The sequence below is a fragment of the Python bivittatus genome, unplaced genomic scaffold (genome assembly GCF_059951505.1).
Source record: "Python bivittatus isolate LINGU-HERP-01145 unplaced genomic scaffold, Pbiv_v1 ctg000050_np1212, whole genome shotgun sequence".
Lineage (NCBI taxonomy): Eukaryota > Metazoa > Chordata > Lepidosauria > Squamata > Pythonidae > Python > Python bivittatus.
The window spans coordinates 6027256-6042577 of NW_028277033.1; the positions used below are offsets into that span (position 1 = coordinate 6027256).

Here is a 15322-nt window from a genome sequence, read left to right on the forward strand (position 1 = left end):
TTTATGATGGAGGCAGCATGCATGCCGTGGGAAATAAATAAATAAAATATCAGTTTATCCCCCAATTCAGTTGGGCACACTTCTGAATAGTGATGTGTCAGACTACACTGATCTTCTCTTGGTGCAGAGTTTGTTGTTGTTTAAATCAAGGAACTTGTCATATTTTGCCAGTTGCATCTGTCTATTGAGAGCAAGTTGATTTAACTTTTCTTCTGCATCTTTCCCCTCAGGGCCTTTATACTTAATCGTGGAGTATGCTAAATATGGCTCCTTGCGGAGTTTTCTAAGGGAAAGCCGGAAAGTGGGACCCAGCTATGTGGGAAGTGATACAAACAGAAATTCTAGCTACTTGGACAACCCAGATGAGCGTGCCCTGACTATGGGCGACCTGATCTCATTTGCATGGCAGATCTCTCGTGGCATGCAGTATCTTGCTGAAATGAAGGTATGGGGTTCCCCTAGATGCCCACCCTATTTCCATGGTCTTTTCTATGGTAGGCATGTCTGTTAATTTCTTATTTTTATTTTTCCAAAGCTTGTGCATCGCGATTTAGCAGCCAGGAATGTCTTAGTAGCAGAAGGGCGTAAAATGAAGATTTCTGATTTTGGCTTGTCACGGGATGTTTATGAAGAGGACTCTTATGTCAAGAGAAGCAAGGTGAGGCACACAGTTATTCATTTCCACGCTGATCTGTTTATTAGAAGGATCTGTATAAGGCTGCTAGAAAATATTGGGACTTAGAGCATTGAAGTAGGAAGGGGCATAATCAGTGTCTACAAATAGCTTTATAAAATGGACAGAATAGGAAGGTGTGGTTCACCATTTTTATCTCCCTGGTCCACAAGATGTTCCACAAGAGGTTGCTGAAGTGGTATCTTCTGATCTCTGCCTATCATTATTGCTGAGGCAAGGGCGTTCATTTGAGTTTGATTAAAAGTCCAACAGTGTTTCACCATTGTGATGTGGAAAAGCCGGGGTTGAGGGAAAGCTGTTATTAGCCAATCTTCTGTACAAATGGGTGGGAATTGAATTGCTCGCCTTTTATAACCCTGAGTGCTAAATCTGTTGTCTAATTTTTCTTCTGGCATATTTTAAACCCAACAAATCCTGGAGAAACCATAAACATGTAAATTTCTCCCCTGCAATTCTCTTACGAGGAGATTTAAATTTGTCTTCTAGAATTCAAGGGACCAAACTGACTGTTACAAAGGCAACTTCCAGTCAGAAATTGGAATGGAAGCCAGATCTGTGTTCCCATCAAAACTATTCCTGTCTTCTATTCTAGTACCACTTTTGATACACATCAGGAACTGTAGAAACAGAATGCAAGGATTCAACTGAATCATTCCAGTTGCCTATATATATAAATGAACTGGTTTGAGATGACACCAAATTATTCAGGGTAATAAAAAGCTTGTCCAGAGCATCAGAAAGGTTTCAAGAAACCAACTGAGCTTTAAAATGGCAAATATGATTCAATGTAAGTAAGTACAACTGGATACATACTGTATTAGAACTTCTAAAAAATCCTGATTTCATATATATACTTCTTGGCCCGAACTGGCAGTCTGACCAGAAAAGGGTGTGGAATGGATAAAGTCAATATAGTATATCACTGCTGCTAAAATAAAGCAAAATGAAACAAAAAACCGAAGCAGATTCCATGCTAAGAATCATTGGAAAAAGAACTGAAAAGAAACTTTATGTAAATCTGTTGTGACCTTACTACGTACAGCTCATTACACTGCACCACAAAAAGGATATTGTATATCTGGAAAAGGTGAGAAAAAGTGTTCTCTTGTGAGGGAAGATTATAACATTAGGGATTTTTTTTTTAGCTGGGAAAAATAAGGAGACATGCTGGAGGTATGGAAGGTAATGTAGCGTGAGCATTTTTAAAAATTTTTATTCCACCCTTACAACATTAAGAATTTGAGGTTATCCACCAAAACTAAATCCAGGGAGATTCGGAGCCAATAAAAATAAGTACTTTATAGAATGCATAATTAAATTATGGGATTTTCTGCCATCAGATGCAATTACGACCACTCATTTGGATGGTTTCTGAAAGAGGATCAGACCGTTCATGGAAGCTTCTGTAACTAGTATCAGCGTGGGAAACACGAGGTGCTTCAAAATATTATTCGCCCCATAAAGCAGTGTTAAAAAAGGCAAGAGTCAGTCATCTCCTTGAAGGTGTGGTGGGACTGTTTCTGAGGCTGAACGCTGCAGTTCTTCTCAGGGTTTTGTTTTGTACAAACGTTATAATTGCCAAATAATTATCTCTCCACACCCACGTTGCCAGAGGAAGAGCAATCTTTATGACATTTTTTCCACACCCAGGATTCATGCCCTCACCATGTAATCACCAGCCGTTATCTGACAGCTGGGAAAAAACCCTCTTTCCTTAAATCAGTTCTACTTTGCCTTTACCATGAATTACAGAAACCAAAACTTAGACCACATTTTATAGTGGCAGCTTCTGCATATAAATTAACCCAACTCAAGACATACAAAAAATAGCTCCCTCTCTAGCAGTATGGTAATTAGCACGACTTGGAGAATACAGTTTTTTGGTTTGGTTTCTTTCGCTGAGTGACTGTCTTTTCACTCCAACTGGTGCACAATTTCTTCTCAGTCATGTAGGATGTCATCAAACAAGGTGAAATGTAAAGCACAAAAAATGGTAACATTTACAATCATTTCATTGCTATATACTAAGGTTGTCCACTTCAGTGAAAGACAGCATTGCAGATTATTCTTGGTTTACTTTTAAATCGAGCACATTTCTGGCCTTTATAATTGTACCAAAAGGGATTCTGCTAAAATCTAAAAAATGAAATTGCGTCCATGATGGAATTTCTTCACTCCAAATGTCTGTGTCTTACAATCTAAGCGTCTCTTTTACCACCAGTCCCTCATGTTTCAACAGCAGTGGTATTTTAAGAAAAGAAAACATTAAAAATGTTTCTGCCAATTCTCTTAACTAACATAACCAGGATAATTCTGCATATTGTAACCTTTGAATCTTCTCTGGGCCAAGTTAGTATACAGTAACTGGAAAGTCTATCACCTGAAAATAAAAGAACTTCTCTCTGAGAAAAAGCGATGACAGAAATTGAAAAAGATGGATAAAAAAGAACTGCTTGCAAATTTTGCCTTTAGAAGTAATATTCAGATGTTCTTTCCCAGAAGTAATCATTCTTTTTCTTCCAACAGGGTCGAATACCTGTAAAATGGATGGCAATAGAGTCTCTGTTCGATCACATCTACACAACCCAGAGTGATGTGTAAGTCGATTTATGCTATTATAAATTTGTATCTTTAAATCCGAGCAGGGTCTCCATGGGTCTCCGTGGTGTTCGTGCGAAAGAGACTTTTGCTCTACGTGGGTATCCCTGGGGGGAAGGGGGCAAATCATTTCATAGCTCGAAATATGTACTTTGTGTCAGTCATATCATTACATGAACCTTTGCAGATGATGAATATTTGCGCCATGATGTGAATTATGCAAATGACATAGTTCGTATTATTTGTGTTATGATGTCATGCAGGTATGATGTCATAATGGTGTCTACTGGAAACCTGTGTTGTTCCATATTTGTCTTATAGAAAATGCCAACACTATCTCTTGACCTTCCCAGAAAAAGAATCATCCTGGTTCAGTCTAGTTTTTCCTAATAAGCTTTCCTCAGCCAAAATATCCATGGACCCAACTTGTCCTTTTCCTGCCTAATGATTACCGTTCCATGCTGCTGACTACATGTTTGTAAGCCACCAAGGAAGGTCTCATTCCAGAGTCTCCAGCAGTTAATCTCCAGCACTTTATCTCCTGCACTGCCAGAACATTAGTCTTCCAACAAACCAGATCTCTTAAGCTAAATATAATAAATGGTACCTTCTCAATAAAATCCATTAATTTCACAGGCCACTGGGATACAGCAAGCTCTATAAAATGCTTGGATCCAAGTTCGGCTTGAGTAACTTGATTCTTTGATCAGGAATACACAACAGCTAAAAATCCTGTCCGCTGAATTGTCAGTATTAGAAAGGCAATATGCCAATATTTTTAGCAGGTTAAAAAAAATACACAGCTCTTGACCATTTTTTTTCATGCAACCCAATTTCCTTTCATAATTTGACATGTACATTTCCCCAATGTAGGCTTTTGAAATGCAAATTTCCCTAACATAGGCTTTTAGAAAAGTATAATTGCCATTATTTACATGCAGCTTTCAGCAATGCACTTCTTTTCAGACACTGATTTGTACTTGTACAGCAAAAAAGTTCTAGGAGATATAGAAAGCCAAAATGACGTATAGCAGAACTTTTCTGAGATGCCACTCAAAACCTCTTGGTGAAAACTTCATCACCAGCCTCACTTTATCAGCCTTTGATTCTGATTCTTTTTGCCTTTGTTAGGGTTGGATCTCTCCAGCAATCATAATGAAAGGATGATGAGAGAAAAAATATTATTCTCTGCTGTCACAATACTATCCCTAAAACTTTGCCCCAGGACAACACCACCCATTGTCCTGTAGGCCACTCGCCATCAGTCTGTTCTGATGTATTTTTTTTCAACTGACAGCCACACCTAATACCAGCTCCTTCGGCTGCTCAGACTTTGCATACGAATATCCTGGCCTTTTGGAGACTGCAAAAAAATGGAGGTTTGGGGAAAGAGGTGGTGTTTCCATCTTAGAATAACTCTGTGCTGTTCTTTTTTTAAAAAAGCCCTGCTCCTTACTGCAGTCTCTCATTTGCGCAGCTATCTTGAGAAAAATACCTTTCCACAGCAACTGTGTAGTTCCTCTTTCAGAGATTACTATGTTTATCCATTTTTGTTTGCTGGCTATTACCCCTGGGCCATGGGGTTCCTCTTTCCCCCTACAACTTCTCTGAGAACCCACAATACCTTTGCTGGAGGATCCCATGTGATTCTGGAGCCCATTTTGAGTCATACTAATGGGGCTGCAGTGAGGTTAGGGGAATTTTGCAAATAGAAAAACCGTGTTGGATTCAAGTGCTAAAGAAAACAGACTCTTCGTTGTTTGGTATCAAAATACATCCACAGAGTAAGGAGAGTTCTCAGACCTCAAACAAAAGAAAAATGAAGGATGGCCAGGCCAGCAGAGAATACTTCTACTCATATTTCAATAAGCGGAGGATGAAGAAACCACAGAGCACTGGGAAATAGCCAACTTGACTGTAATAGCAAAAAAGAAAGATTTGTCCCAATGTGATGACAGAAACTTCACAAATTTAGTCTAACTGGGTTATTTAATAAGCATTTATTTGGAGAAATACCTCCAGCAAATGTTAGCAAATCCAGGTCTCTTTGCACCTCTAATGTTAAACAGTGGATTAACAGTAATGTGGTAATAAGTAAAAATTATTTAGAATGGTTGTCTGTTAGCTTCTACCTACCAATCCCCTGCATTTTTAAAACTCTGTTTGTGGGCTTCTTGTAGAGTCTGCACCCATTGAGGAAGATTGTTGCTTTTCAAAGAATAGTCTCCTTTACGATCTGCAACTACAACGTTTTTTAGCGGCACTAGATGGACCTTTAGTCTGATCCAGCAAAACAAGGCCACTCCTGCATCAGGGTTGTTGGACAAATAAGTGTTGCAGCAATTAAGCCTAGGGCATACATGGAACATTGGTAGAACCAAGCTTCTTCCAGGTGTCTTATCTGTGATAGTGAGGTTTCTAGACAAAGGTGAAGTGCTGTTTCTGGCATGACATGAGACCCATGATCATCAAATAGCTACCACGATCAGAGGCTTGCAATTGAGCAAAATCTGGATAGCATCCCCATTGTTTCTCTAGAGAGGGAGATGTGGTTTCCAGGCTGTTTTTTTCTCCAAAATGGACATTTTATTTTTCTTAGATGGCTTAGGGAAAAAAGGAAACAATTCCAGCTGGTCATTTACAAATCAGTTTTTCCCCTGTTTGCTTCACTTGGAGAACTGTGTGTGCAGGAAGAGTTATAAGGAAAAGAAGATAGGGCAGGTCCATAAGGGGCATATTAATGACGATACATGACTTATCCTTAGAATGGTACATACGCTGAACCTGCTAATTTTTCCACTTGTTCCATTTTGCCAACATAAGCAAGAGAGATACTGTTGAAAAGCTGGAAGAGACAGGAAGATCATATAATTGTTCTTGAGAAGTTTCCAAGGACCAAAATTCAAAGGGTCTATTACTTCCAATGGTAACACAAAGACATGTTATTCGTTTATGGAGCCATCAGTATTGTAGGGAATTTTCTCCTCTTGCACAGTCACCACCTTCATCTTTGATCTATCTGCATGTGTAGTTATCATGGCAGAAACTCCCATATGTAAATTGATTAAATCAATCAATCAATCAATCAATCTTGGAAGAAAAGGTCAAGACTAAATGTATCATTCAGAGATAAGAATTGGCTCTGACCTACCACACAGCTATAATTCACATTTATTGCTACAGTTTCCTTTATATCCAGTCTACTTGGGAAGCATTTCTCTGTGTTTTTATAATAGACACACAAATAATAGTAAGCTCTCCTCATACCCACAACATTTTATTTTCCTCAGGTTTTGATACAGATTTGACTTGCTTTAAGTGCTACGTGTTCCAAAGTAGCTTGAATAAATTCCTGTATGCTTCTATACTCCTGGGCTTATAACACTGCAGAACTAGCCAAAATCCTGTTTATAAATTAGATGTCAAGGCTAATGAATTGCTTTGTAACTATATTACACCACCCCTCACTTACGGAATAATGTTTTCAGGAACCCTAAGCTATAACTACAGTACGTGAAGTGACCCAAGGCAAAATTTACTTGGAAAGTTCTGTGCAAACTTGCATAGACAAAGAGACATAGTATATTGGACTATGGTTACTGTACTTTCTAAATTTTAGAAAAAATGCAGATATGCTTATATAAATAAGCCTTACGTGATCAGCCACAGGATCCATTCATTTTAGTGGAATATGTAGGAAATATTGCTCACAGGTTGTGCATTCAAGATACAGCTAAGGAAGTATAAAAATGCTTAAGATTAATGCCTCTCTTTTATTTGCAAGGATAATTCAAACCAAGAGACAGCTTGCCTGTTAAAGTAATAAAAGTGGTAAAGAGTCAAACTATGATTAGGACACTAAAATTCAGTCATTACTCTGGGTAAATCACTCTCTCTCAGCTTAATGTGGTTTAAAATATTGTAAAAGAAGAGGGAAAAGGGAGAGGATAAATAGTACAAATATACAGTGCTTGTAGTTAAAAAGGAAGGTCCTAGGAGATAAAATCCAAATTACTGTTTGCCATAATCACAGCATGCAATCATTGCGTGAAGGTTGCATTAACTTGAATAAATGGCATGAAAAGAGAACAGATGGGCTTCAAAAGCATTTGAAAGTCTTCGAATCCAGCTATCAAGGAAGCTGCAAATACGTTTTCCCCATGCTAATCATAAAAGGTCTTCAGAATAAGTACATGACTCAGTCATGCAAGCAGCTTAACTTGCAAATCCACATCTGTTTTTTGCACCCTAGTTTTTTACTTAATGTAATTTCTTAACATCTTTGAAAATTAATGAAATGCTGTCTGAAAGGAAAATAATACAGTTGCCAAAAAGTTTCCAAGTGTATTCAAAAAGATGCCAGTGAGTTTGTAAATGCAACACCTGAATTCAGTTTCATGAAGAACAGCTTCAATCTCATACAGATCATGTGCATTGATTACAATGGGACAACCAGCCCTTACTTTCTATAGACTGTCCTCTGTAAGTGATGACCAAACTTAGTTCATCTGAGAGCCAAAATACATACTTGAAAAACAAAGCAAAACCCTTACATTTGTGATTCTAGTGCAGTTCAGCAGAATTGCAAAAAATTCTGCTCTTACTTTGCACCATGAAATTTTGCTACAGCCTGTCCTCTGCAACTTGATATTTGATAAGAAAGAAAGTTTGGAAAGCTGGCAAGAAAAATAGAGTTTCTCTTCAAATGTGTTTGTCCTCACTTCTTTTGTGGTATTGTGCAAGGTTTATTCTGCCTAGCTAACTGTGCTTCCAATGTTTTCCCCCCCACCCCCCAGATGGTCATTTGGAGTGCTGTTATGGGAGATTGTCACCCTTGGAGGTAATCCATATCCAGGAATTGCTCCTGAGAGACTATTTAACCTCTTAAAAACAGGTTATAGAATGGAAAAGCCAGAAAACTGCAGCGAGGAGATGTAAGTAACCTCAGATAGCCGGTGTTACTAATCAGAAGGATTATATCCACCCATGAAGGATGATAATCAGCTACTTTCTCTTAGGTTTCAGCAGCTTGGATGAACATGATCATCCATAAGGGGCCAAGGGAGGGCAAGTGATCTCCAGGACATCATGATGTCATCTGCAAATGGCACAGATCATGCAATTTGTGGCATTTGTGTGAAGATGTCATGAAGCTTCTTGGTTTCTCCTGGTCACCTTTGTGGATGAGCCATAATGCAAGGGGCTAGCAGTATATGTACCTGAGCTGCCCAGGAGCAATTATTTTCCTCACCATAAGGTGGGCAGCCTTTAAAGCTTTAAACATAATAGCAAGGGGGTGAGATGTGTTGTACCACAGGAAGGACACTTAATTGGTTCATCTAATTCACTTTCCCAATATTGGCAACTTCTAGATGTGAACTTTACCTCTTCCCCAGCCAACATGACCATGGTTGAGAATTCTAAGACTTCAGATCCACAGATCTGCAAATTGTCATAGTTAGGAAGCACTGGTCTAGCCCATGGAGCCTTAACTAAGACCCTTCCCCATAAGTACATTACTCAGTCTCCTCATTAGTACCAGGACTTGGTGTTGCTTCCATTGGAAGGTCTGCCATATCTGGGCTGCAAAACTCAGAGAAACACTAGGTGGCAGCAAAGGGATACAGAAATGTCTTGCCTTTGGTGCCATCTACTGACTATCCAGGACTTCACAGCGTAGATGCGGTGGGCCTCTCTCAGGGAAAATATGCTTTGGATCTCCCTTGGACCTTTCTTGAAGGTTGCCAGCAGACACCGACTCCTCTTGCTTTCTCCAAATGAAGGCGAGGACTCTTTATCTGATCAGAGAAAAGAATGGCTAGAGGACTGGGAGGAAGTGCTTCTTTTGGGGAAAAAAAAGCACTTTCATTGTTTTATATTCTTCATAACTTTTAAGACTTCAGCCAATGGAAAGGTTGGGTATGAATTGATTGAATGAATACATTTAGCAAAAGTCCCTATTATTGGTCTTCAGAATGTGTGTGTATTTGAGGAGGAATGAATCTGACTTGTCCTAAAGTTTTTTGGGGGCTCTAAAAAGGACACAAAATGCATGAGGAAAATTGAAAAGGATATAGGACAGAGATTTGTGATGTCTTGTATCATAGACATCATACTGCCATATTCCAGTAGATCCTCTACCACCTTCCCAAGAGCAACGAAACAGTAAAGTTGGAATCTGGGAATTTCTTCTTCTTCTTCTTCTTCTTCTTCTTCTTCTTCTTCTTCTTCTTCTTCTTCTTCTTCTTCTTCTTCTTCTTCTTCTTCTTCTTCTTCTTCTTCTTCTCCTTCTCCTTCTCCTTCTCCTTCTCCTTCTCCTTCTCCTTCTCCTTCTCCTTCTCCTTCTCCTTCTCCTTCTCCTTCTCCTTCTCCTTCTCCTTCTCCTTCTCCTTCTCCTTCTCCTTCTCCTTCTCCTTCTCCTTCTCCTTCTCCTTCTCCTTCTCCTTCTCCTTCTCCCTTTTCTTTTTTAACAATAAGATGGCCATGAACATTGTGTCTTTGTGTCTAGGTCTTTGGTTGTCTTGATCCAGTTACCAGTGCTAAAACCTGGGCTGACATATGCACATGAAAAGCTCTACATTGAATGTTTCACTTGACGTCCCACGGCTGGTGCCGGGGCTCGTTCATGCCCATTACTGGGCACATTTGCCTAAAGAGGAAGATCAAGTCTCTGATTAATTCACAAAGCTTTGCTTGTTTTCTTGAAGGTACAATTTGATGCTTCGCTGCTGGAAACAGGAACCAGATAAGAGACCAACATTTTCTGAGATCAGCAAAGAGTTAGAAAAAATGATGGTCAAGAGCAGGGTAAGAACCTTATAAAATTCATTAGAGCTCACTAGGTATGTGTAAGGGTCATTGGTAAATCTCTCTTTAAGAGCTGTTACCCCTTTTTTGCCTCATTTGAAGAGAACTTGTTCAAGGAGAGGTTTAAAGAAAGAATATTTGAAAGACAGGCAGGAAGAAAAGCCTAGCTAATCACCTGAGATCAGATGTGCTGTAGTTATTTAGATTAAAAAAAAACAAAAACATTTGAGGTGAGATATAATTGCACGTGTGGGGGGGGGGGTCTGATTATAGTAATCAAACAGCATAGTTGAATTTAAAGAAAGCAGTGTAACTCTAAACACAAGTTCATGAAACATAAAAGGCCATTTCACATAATGTATGGGCTCTTTGGGCATATTTTGGAAGTATGAAATCTGAATTCATCCAACGGGTGTTTGAAAATGCATGCATCATGCATTAGAAAGCATTCCCTTCTGGGACTGTGAAAGAACATTCAACTCATTAATAGAGGAAGCAGAATTCCATCTAAATTTTTTTCTGCTTAGGGAATGTATAAGTAGAAGTAAATCAGTAGGTGTCTAAAGAGCAAATGAGGATCACCTTTAATAACATAATCTACAGCCTGAAGTTTAGAACTTATCCAGACAGCTCTTTTAAATGCTGTGGTGCATTTCTGAAGAGGCACCCTAGCCTTTGCGTATTGTTTTGGAAATTACAGAGTTGTCTCAGCTCTCCTTTCCCAGCCTTGTGAAATGCTGTTTTCTCCTGGCAGTGGCTCATTACAGTTAGCTCCAGACTCAAGCCCTTGTGATCCTCTTTTCATCCTAACATGGATGGGTCTGGATCATTGGTAGTTCTAGAAAAACAAAGCTGATTGGAGGCAGCAGGTCCTGCTAGGGCAAAAGGAATTACAGGCCACCAAGAGTCAGTATTTTTATAAGGAGAAAAGAGACCTTACTTTTGTCCTGAACCCTGCTCTGCTCCCTCCTAACAGAAGATGCAGGAGAGCTGGGGATTGCATTGCTTTGTGAGAGACATACACCTTAGCTGTCTTCTTGACTTGCATCAAGAAGGAAGTATAAACATGGCAGTTATTGCTTTTCATCCCAAAAGATTTTCTATTAACACTTGAGGATGCTTCAATTACTCCTTTATCAAAACATCTATTCAAAATAGCAAAATACCTGTTTCTTATTCAACATACCCTATGCAAGCTTGTACAGAGGTAGTAAAATCTAGAGGCAGAGTACTCCAGTTGACAAAAGATGGCTTAATTCTTGCAGAGAACCACAGAGATGACCTTGGAAAAGGAATGTGGCAGTTAGCAAAATATGACTTAAGTTTAAGGAAGGGAAGAAGGTGTTAGGAAAGGAATTTAAAGTGACTCCACCTTGACTCTGGAATAAGAGGGAGGGAAGGGATAACACTAACAGGCTTGTAAGATTCTGTTACTATAACATATATAGTTCCAGTATTTCTTGTGGAGTCTGGCCTGTCTCAAAAGGTGGACAGTCAGAATTTGGATAAACTGAAATTGCAACAATACTATTAGATTGCTGGGTAAAATGTGATTCTGTTTATACTGACCACCAGAAAGCAGTATGTAACTGTTTTTGTCCTCTGTTGGAACTCATCAGACATACATAGCCAGGTCTTTCTATCCGGATTAAAATCTTCTACCAGGAATTTGAACCCCATAGAAATATATGGCTATGCACATCCGATGAGTCCCAATATCGGACAAAGACACTCACGTACTACCTCCTGATGGTTCATATATAAACAAAAACACAATACACGATATATGCTAGGTAAAAATAGGAAATTTTACACACACACACACCCCAAGCAGGGGTTGTGAAAGTCATGTAAAACCTTATATATGAAGACATGACAGAATATAACACCCGTATCTTTCTGATCTGCTAGCTTAAGGGAAGGTGGACTTTATTTACCCATTTTGATAAATAGGGTAAATACGATGAGCCCACAAGTAATTTTGTTAAAGATTGAAAAGTATCTTGGTCACTCACAGTAATTTAGTTCTCTTGGAAGAATTTTGGGCCCTGAGTTTCCTCTAAAACTTGTTCTTTGTGCCAATGGCTTTTCTGCTTTGGACTATTTTGGACTGGCCCAGAACCTTCATAAAGATTTATTATGATTGGATGACACCAAAAATCTAGGCAGGGCAGGGCACCTCTAGGAAGCTATAAGGTGGCTAAGAAGGGACAGATTAGAGAAAAGCAGTATGTCCCCTTGGCAAAATGGCTACCATGAAACTTAGTCTAAGAAATTGCTATCAGCACCCAACACATAGAGCCTGATACAAAATTCTGCAGTAGGAAATGCTCCCAGTGCAGATTTCTAGTCAGCTCCATTCCATGTCCTCATCCTAGTCAGTTTTCAGTGTTTAAGCTTTACGATTCCCCTGAAGTGCTGTTTCTTTGATTGTCTTTCTGCAAGTCTTGGGGCTTCTCCTTCTGACTCAGTTAGCACTGGCACGCGAGCCTATAACACACAAGCAAACAGAATCCAGTACCAAAAGTTCAGGCCTCCAACCTCTCCTTTCCATTTATTTCCCCCCGTTCTTTTTACATTGTAAATTAGAAAACAACTTACCCTGTCAATGATATGATTGTCTTTTTATATCTCTGGAGAGACTAAAAGAACAGCTCCTTTTCCAAGCACTCGGCAAGCTAATTTTTTAACAGTCCCTTAGCATTCCATAGGCACTCAATAAGCTCAAATCTCAGGGCTGTTTTAGGGAAGTGTCCTCTGCTTGAGATGTTTTCCAAACAGAGAAAATACTTGGTATATTTTTTTCCTATCAGTTCTCATTCAGTTTGATGTCAAATAAGTTGCTTTTGAAATACTTTTCAGAGAAAGTTTGGTGGAATTCTTATAGATGGAGCGCGAGCTTCTTGTCCTTGCTTTGTTATGAGATGGCCAAGGGGTATGTGTGAATGCTCTGCCTTTCATCATACAGTGTTGTCTCCAGTAATCTGCAACTTCCTTGAATGCCCATATTCCACTGACCTTTCTCAGATTGGGAAGTGGGGAACCAGGGAGGGCTCAAAATAAAGGAAAGATGGATAGCATAATAGAAAACTAGCAGTATCGTCCATCAACACCTCCTACAAGAAAATAAACCCCAAACAGAATCAACATAAACTTAAAAGAAGTTCTCAGAAACCTTGAGCATAAAATTTTAAAAAGTGGAAGTTCTGTCCTGGGGAAGGAAACTTCAGAAATTGCAGGGCATATTTTGCAACAGGGTCAGTGCAATTCTGCTGATCTTGGCGTTCCTCACGCTTGCAGAAGCTTTCTCCTTTGTATGGGTCATGTGAGTATTTAAAGTCTTGATTTGCTATTTTAATACAGTGCAATTGTATTACAAGATCACATCATATCTCACAATAAGATTATGTCCACATTATGTTGAGCTGTGATATGATCATATGATATCCATCTGATCTCTACCAGCGCCTGTTAGTGAAGCGTCAAATGAAAGTAAAGCACATTACTTGCTTGGGGAAACAATTTTCCGAATCCAGCAGTACCAGATGTGCATGAATTCATTGCTTCTGACAGATTTCCCATAATTTCAGACAAGGGATTGTTCAGAGAGACTTCTGTGGTAAACTGATGACCCATTGTTCTGGAAGAGGTGTAACGCTGGGTGAGAAAGCTAGGGATTTCTAAGGGAGTTGCTTGCCAGATTCATTATGTTAATCTGTTGGCAAGGAACACCACTTAAGGAGAGGAGAACTTCAGCAGATATCTAAGGAAGCATGATTAGACTGATTCCAAACAAATATGTCTCCAGAGCTGCTACTTCTCCAGAAGATAGAAGGTTCTGATTCTATCCACACTGAGTTTTGGTTCTTCAGGGTGATAAACTTGACTTGAAATGAGACCCAAAGGACTGTTTCCTTAACCCTCTTTCTCTTTTATCGGCTTAGGACTATTTAGATCTTGCAGCTTCCACTCCTTCGGACTCATTGCTTTACGATGATGGACTCTCAGAAGAAGAGATGCCCCTTGTGGATTGTAATAATGCTCCCCTCCCTCGAACCCTCCCTTCCACATGGATTGAAAACAAACTCTATGGTAGAATTTCACATGCATTTACTAGATTCTAGCAACACACAACCCCCAAACCGATTTTCTTCTGCACTGTCCTCACACTCTCTGTAATGCCCTTTAAAGTATTATTTGTTGGAATGAAACCAATCAGAATTTGCTTGGCAAGTCTTTCACCCCCTACCTTTTTTCATTTGTCACTGTCAAGCTCCGCAATAGGCTGTTACTTTAGCCGTCTTTTACAGCTGTGTTAAACAAAAAATTAAAGGATGTGAAAACGTGCAACCTATCCCTATATATCTATATCTGGATATGGATATATAGTCGAATAAAGGAAAGAAAAAATCCTAGAATCAGGGAAGAATTCTCAGGGGAAGTTTAAAAAAAATGCTAGCAATTATCCAATTAAAATTATCCTTTTGTGTCTGTCTGGGGTTGGAAGCATTTAAATCCCATCATTGGTGGTCTCTCTTATTTTCAGCATCACTGTTTTTACTGCTTGAAGGTTTGAGTTTGTCCTCCTCTTTCGCTGTTTAGAGTCCGCTCTTGTTCTGAGTTGGATGGATTCCAGAATCTGAAATGTTGCCTGTATATTTTATGTTTCTGTACAGCCATGCCTGCTTACTGAGTAATGGAGTGTCAGATGGGGCTGGGGAAAAGCTGTAAGAGCCAGCTGAGACTGTAGGAAAGTCAGCGCTGCTGCACAGCTGTTTGGATAGAGAATTGTTGAGGATCACATGAAAGCAACCTTTGCTGTTTTCACATGCTTTTGGTTTTCCATGACAATGTCGGCATCTCAGCCATGTTTTGAATGTGGTTGCAAGTGTCTTAGAAGGAATGTGCTTTAATATTGTGGTGGTGAGATGGACAGTAAAGACGGTTCTTGCCAAAACTCCTACATTTTGGTCTCATAATTAAATGTTGCACATGCCATCAACACCTTTAAATGACTTCAGTCCAAGCCATGCCTTTTTATTTGTCACATTGAGGTCCTGACTTGGTGCTTAACCTCTGAGCCCCCATTCTTAAATTCCTAGTCAGACTCTTAAATAGTTTTTATGCCAAGTTAATCCTGCTTTGAAATCCAGGATTATTTTTTTTTGGTGGGGGGGAATCATGACTCTTTGAACAGTCATGATTAGATTCCCTACAAGATAC

General features: G+C 39.3%; 1 protein-coding gene across 1 annotated transcript in view; it reads left to right on the forward strand.

Annotated features, from left to right (window-relative positions):
- The window catches only part of RET (ret proto-oncogene), a 111718-nt gene that overhangs the window by 92954 nt on the left and 3442 nt on the right, over nt 1-15322 (forward strand). Inside the window, exons 14-19 of the mRNA XM_007420746.4 lie at nt 231-445; nt 536-658; nt 3221-3291; nt 8089-8226; nt 10000-10099; nt 14044-14191. Coding sequence (XP_007420808.3) covers nt 231-445; nt 536-658; nt 3221-3291; nt 8089-8226; nt 10000-10099; nt 14044-14191 — 795 coding nt within the window. The remainder of the gene's footprint in view (nt 1-230; nt 446-535; nt 659-3220; nt 3292-8088; nt 8227-9999; nt 10100-14043; nt 14192-15322) is intronic.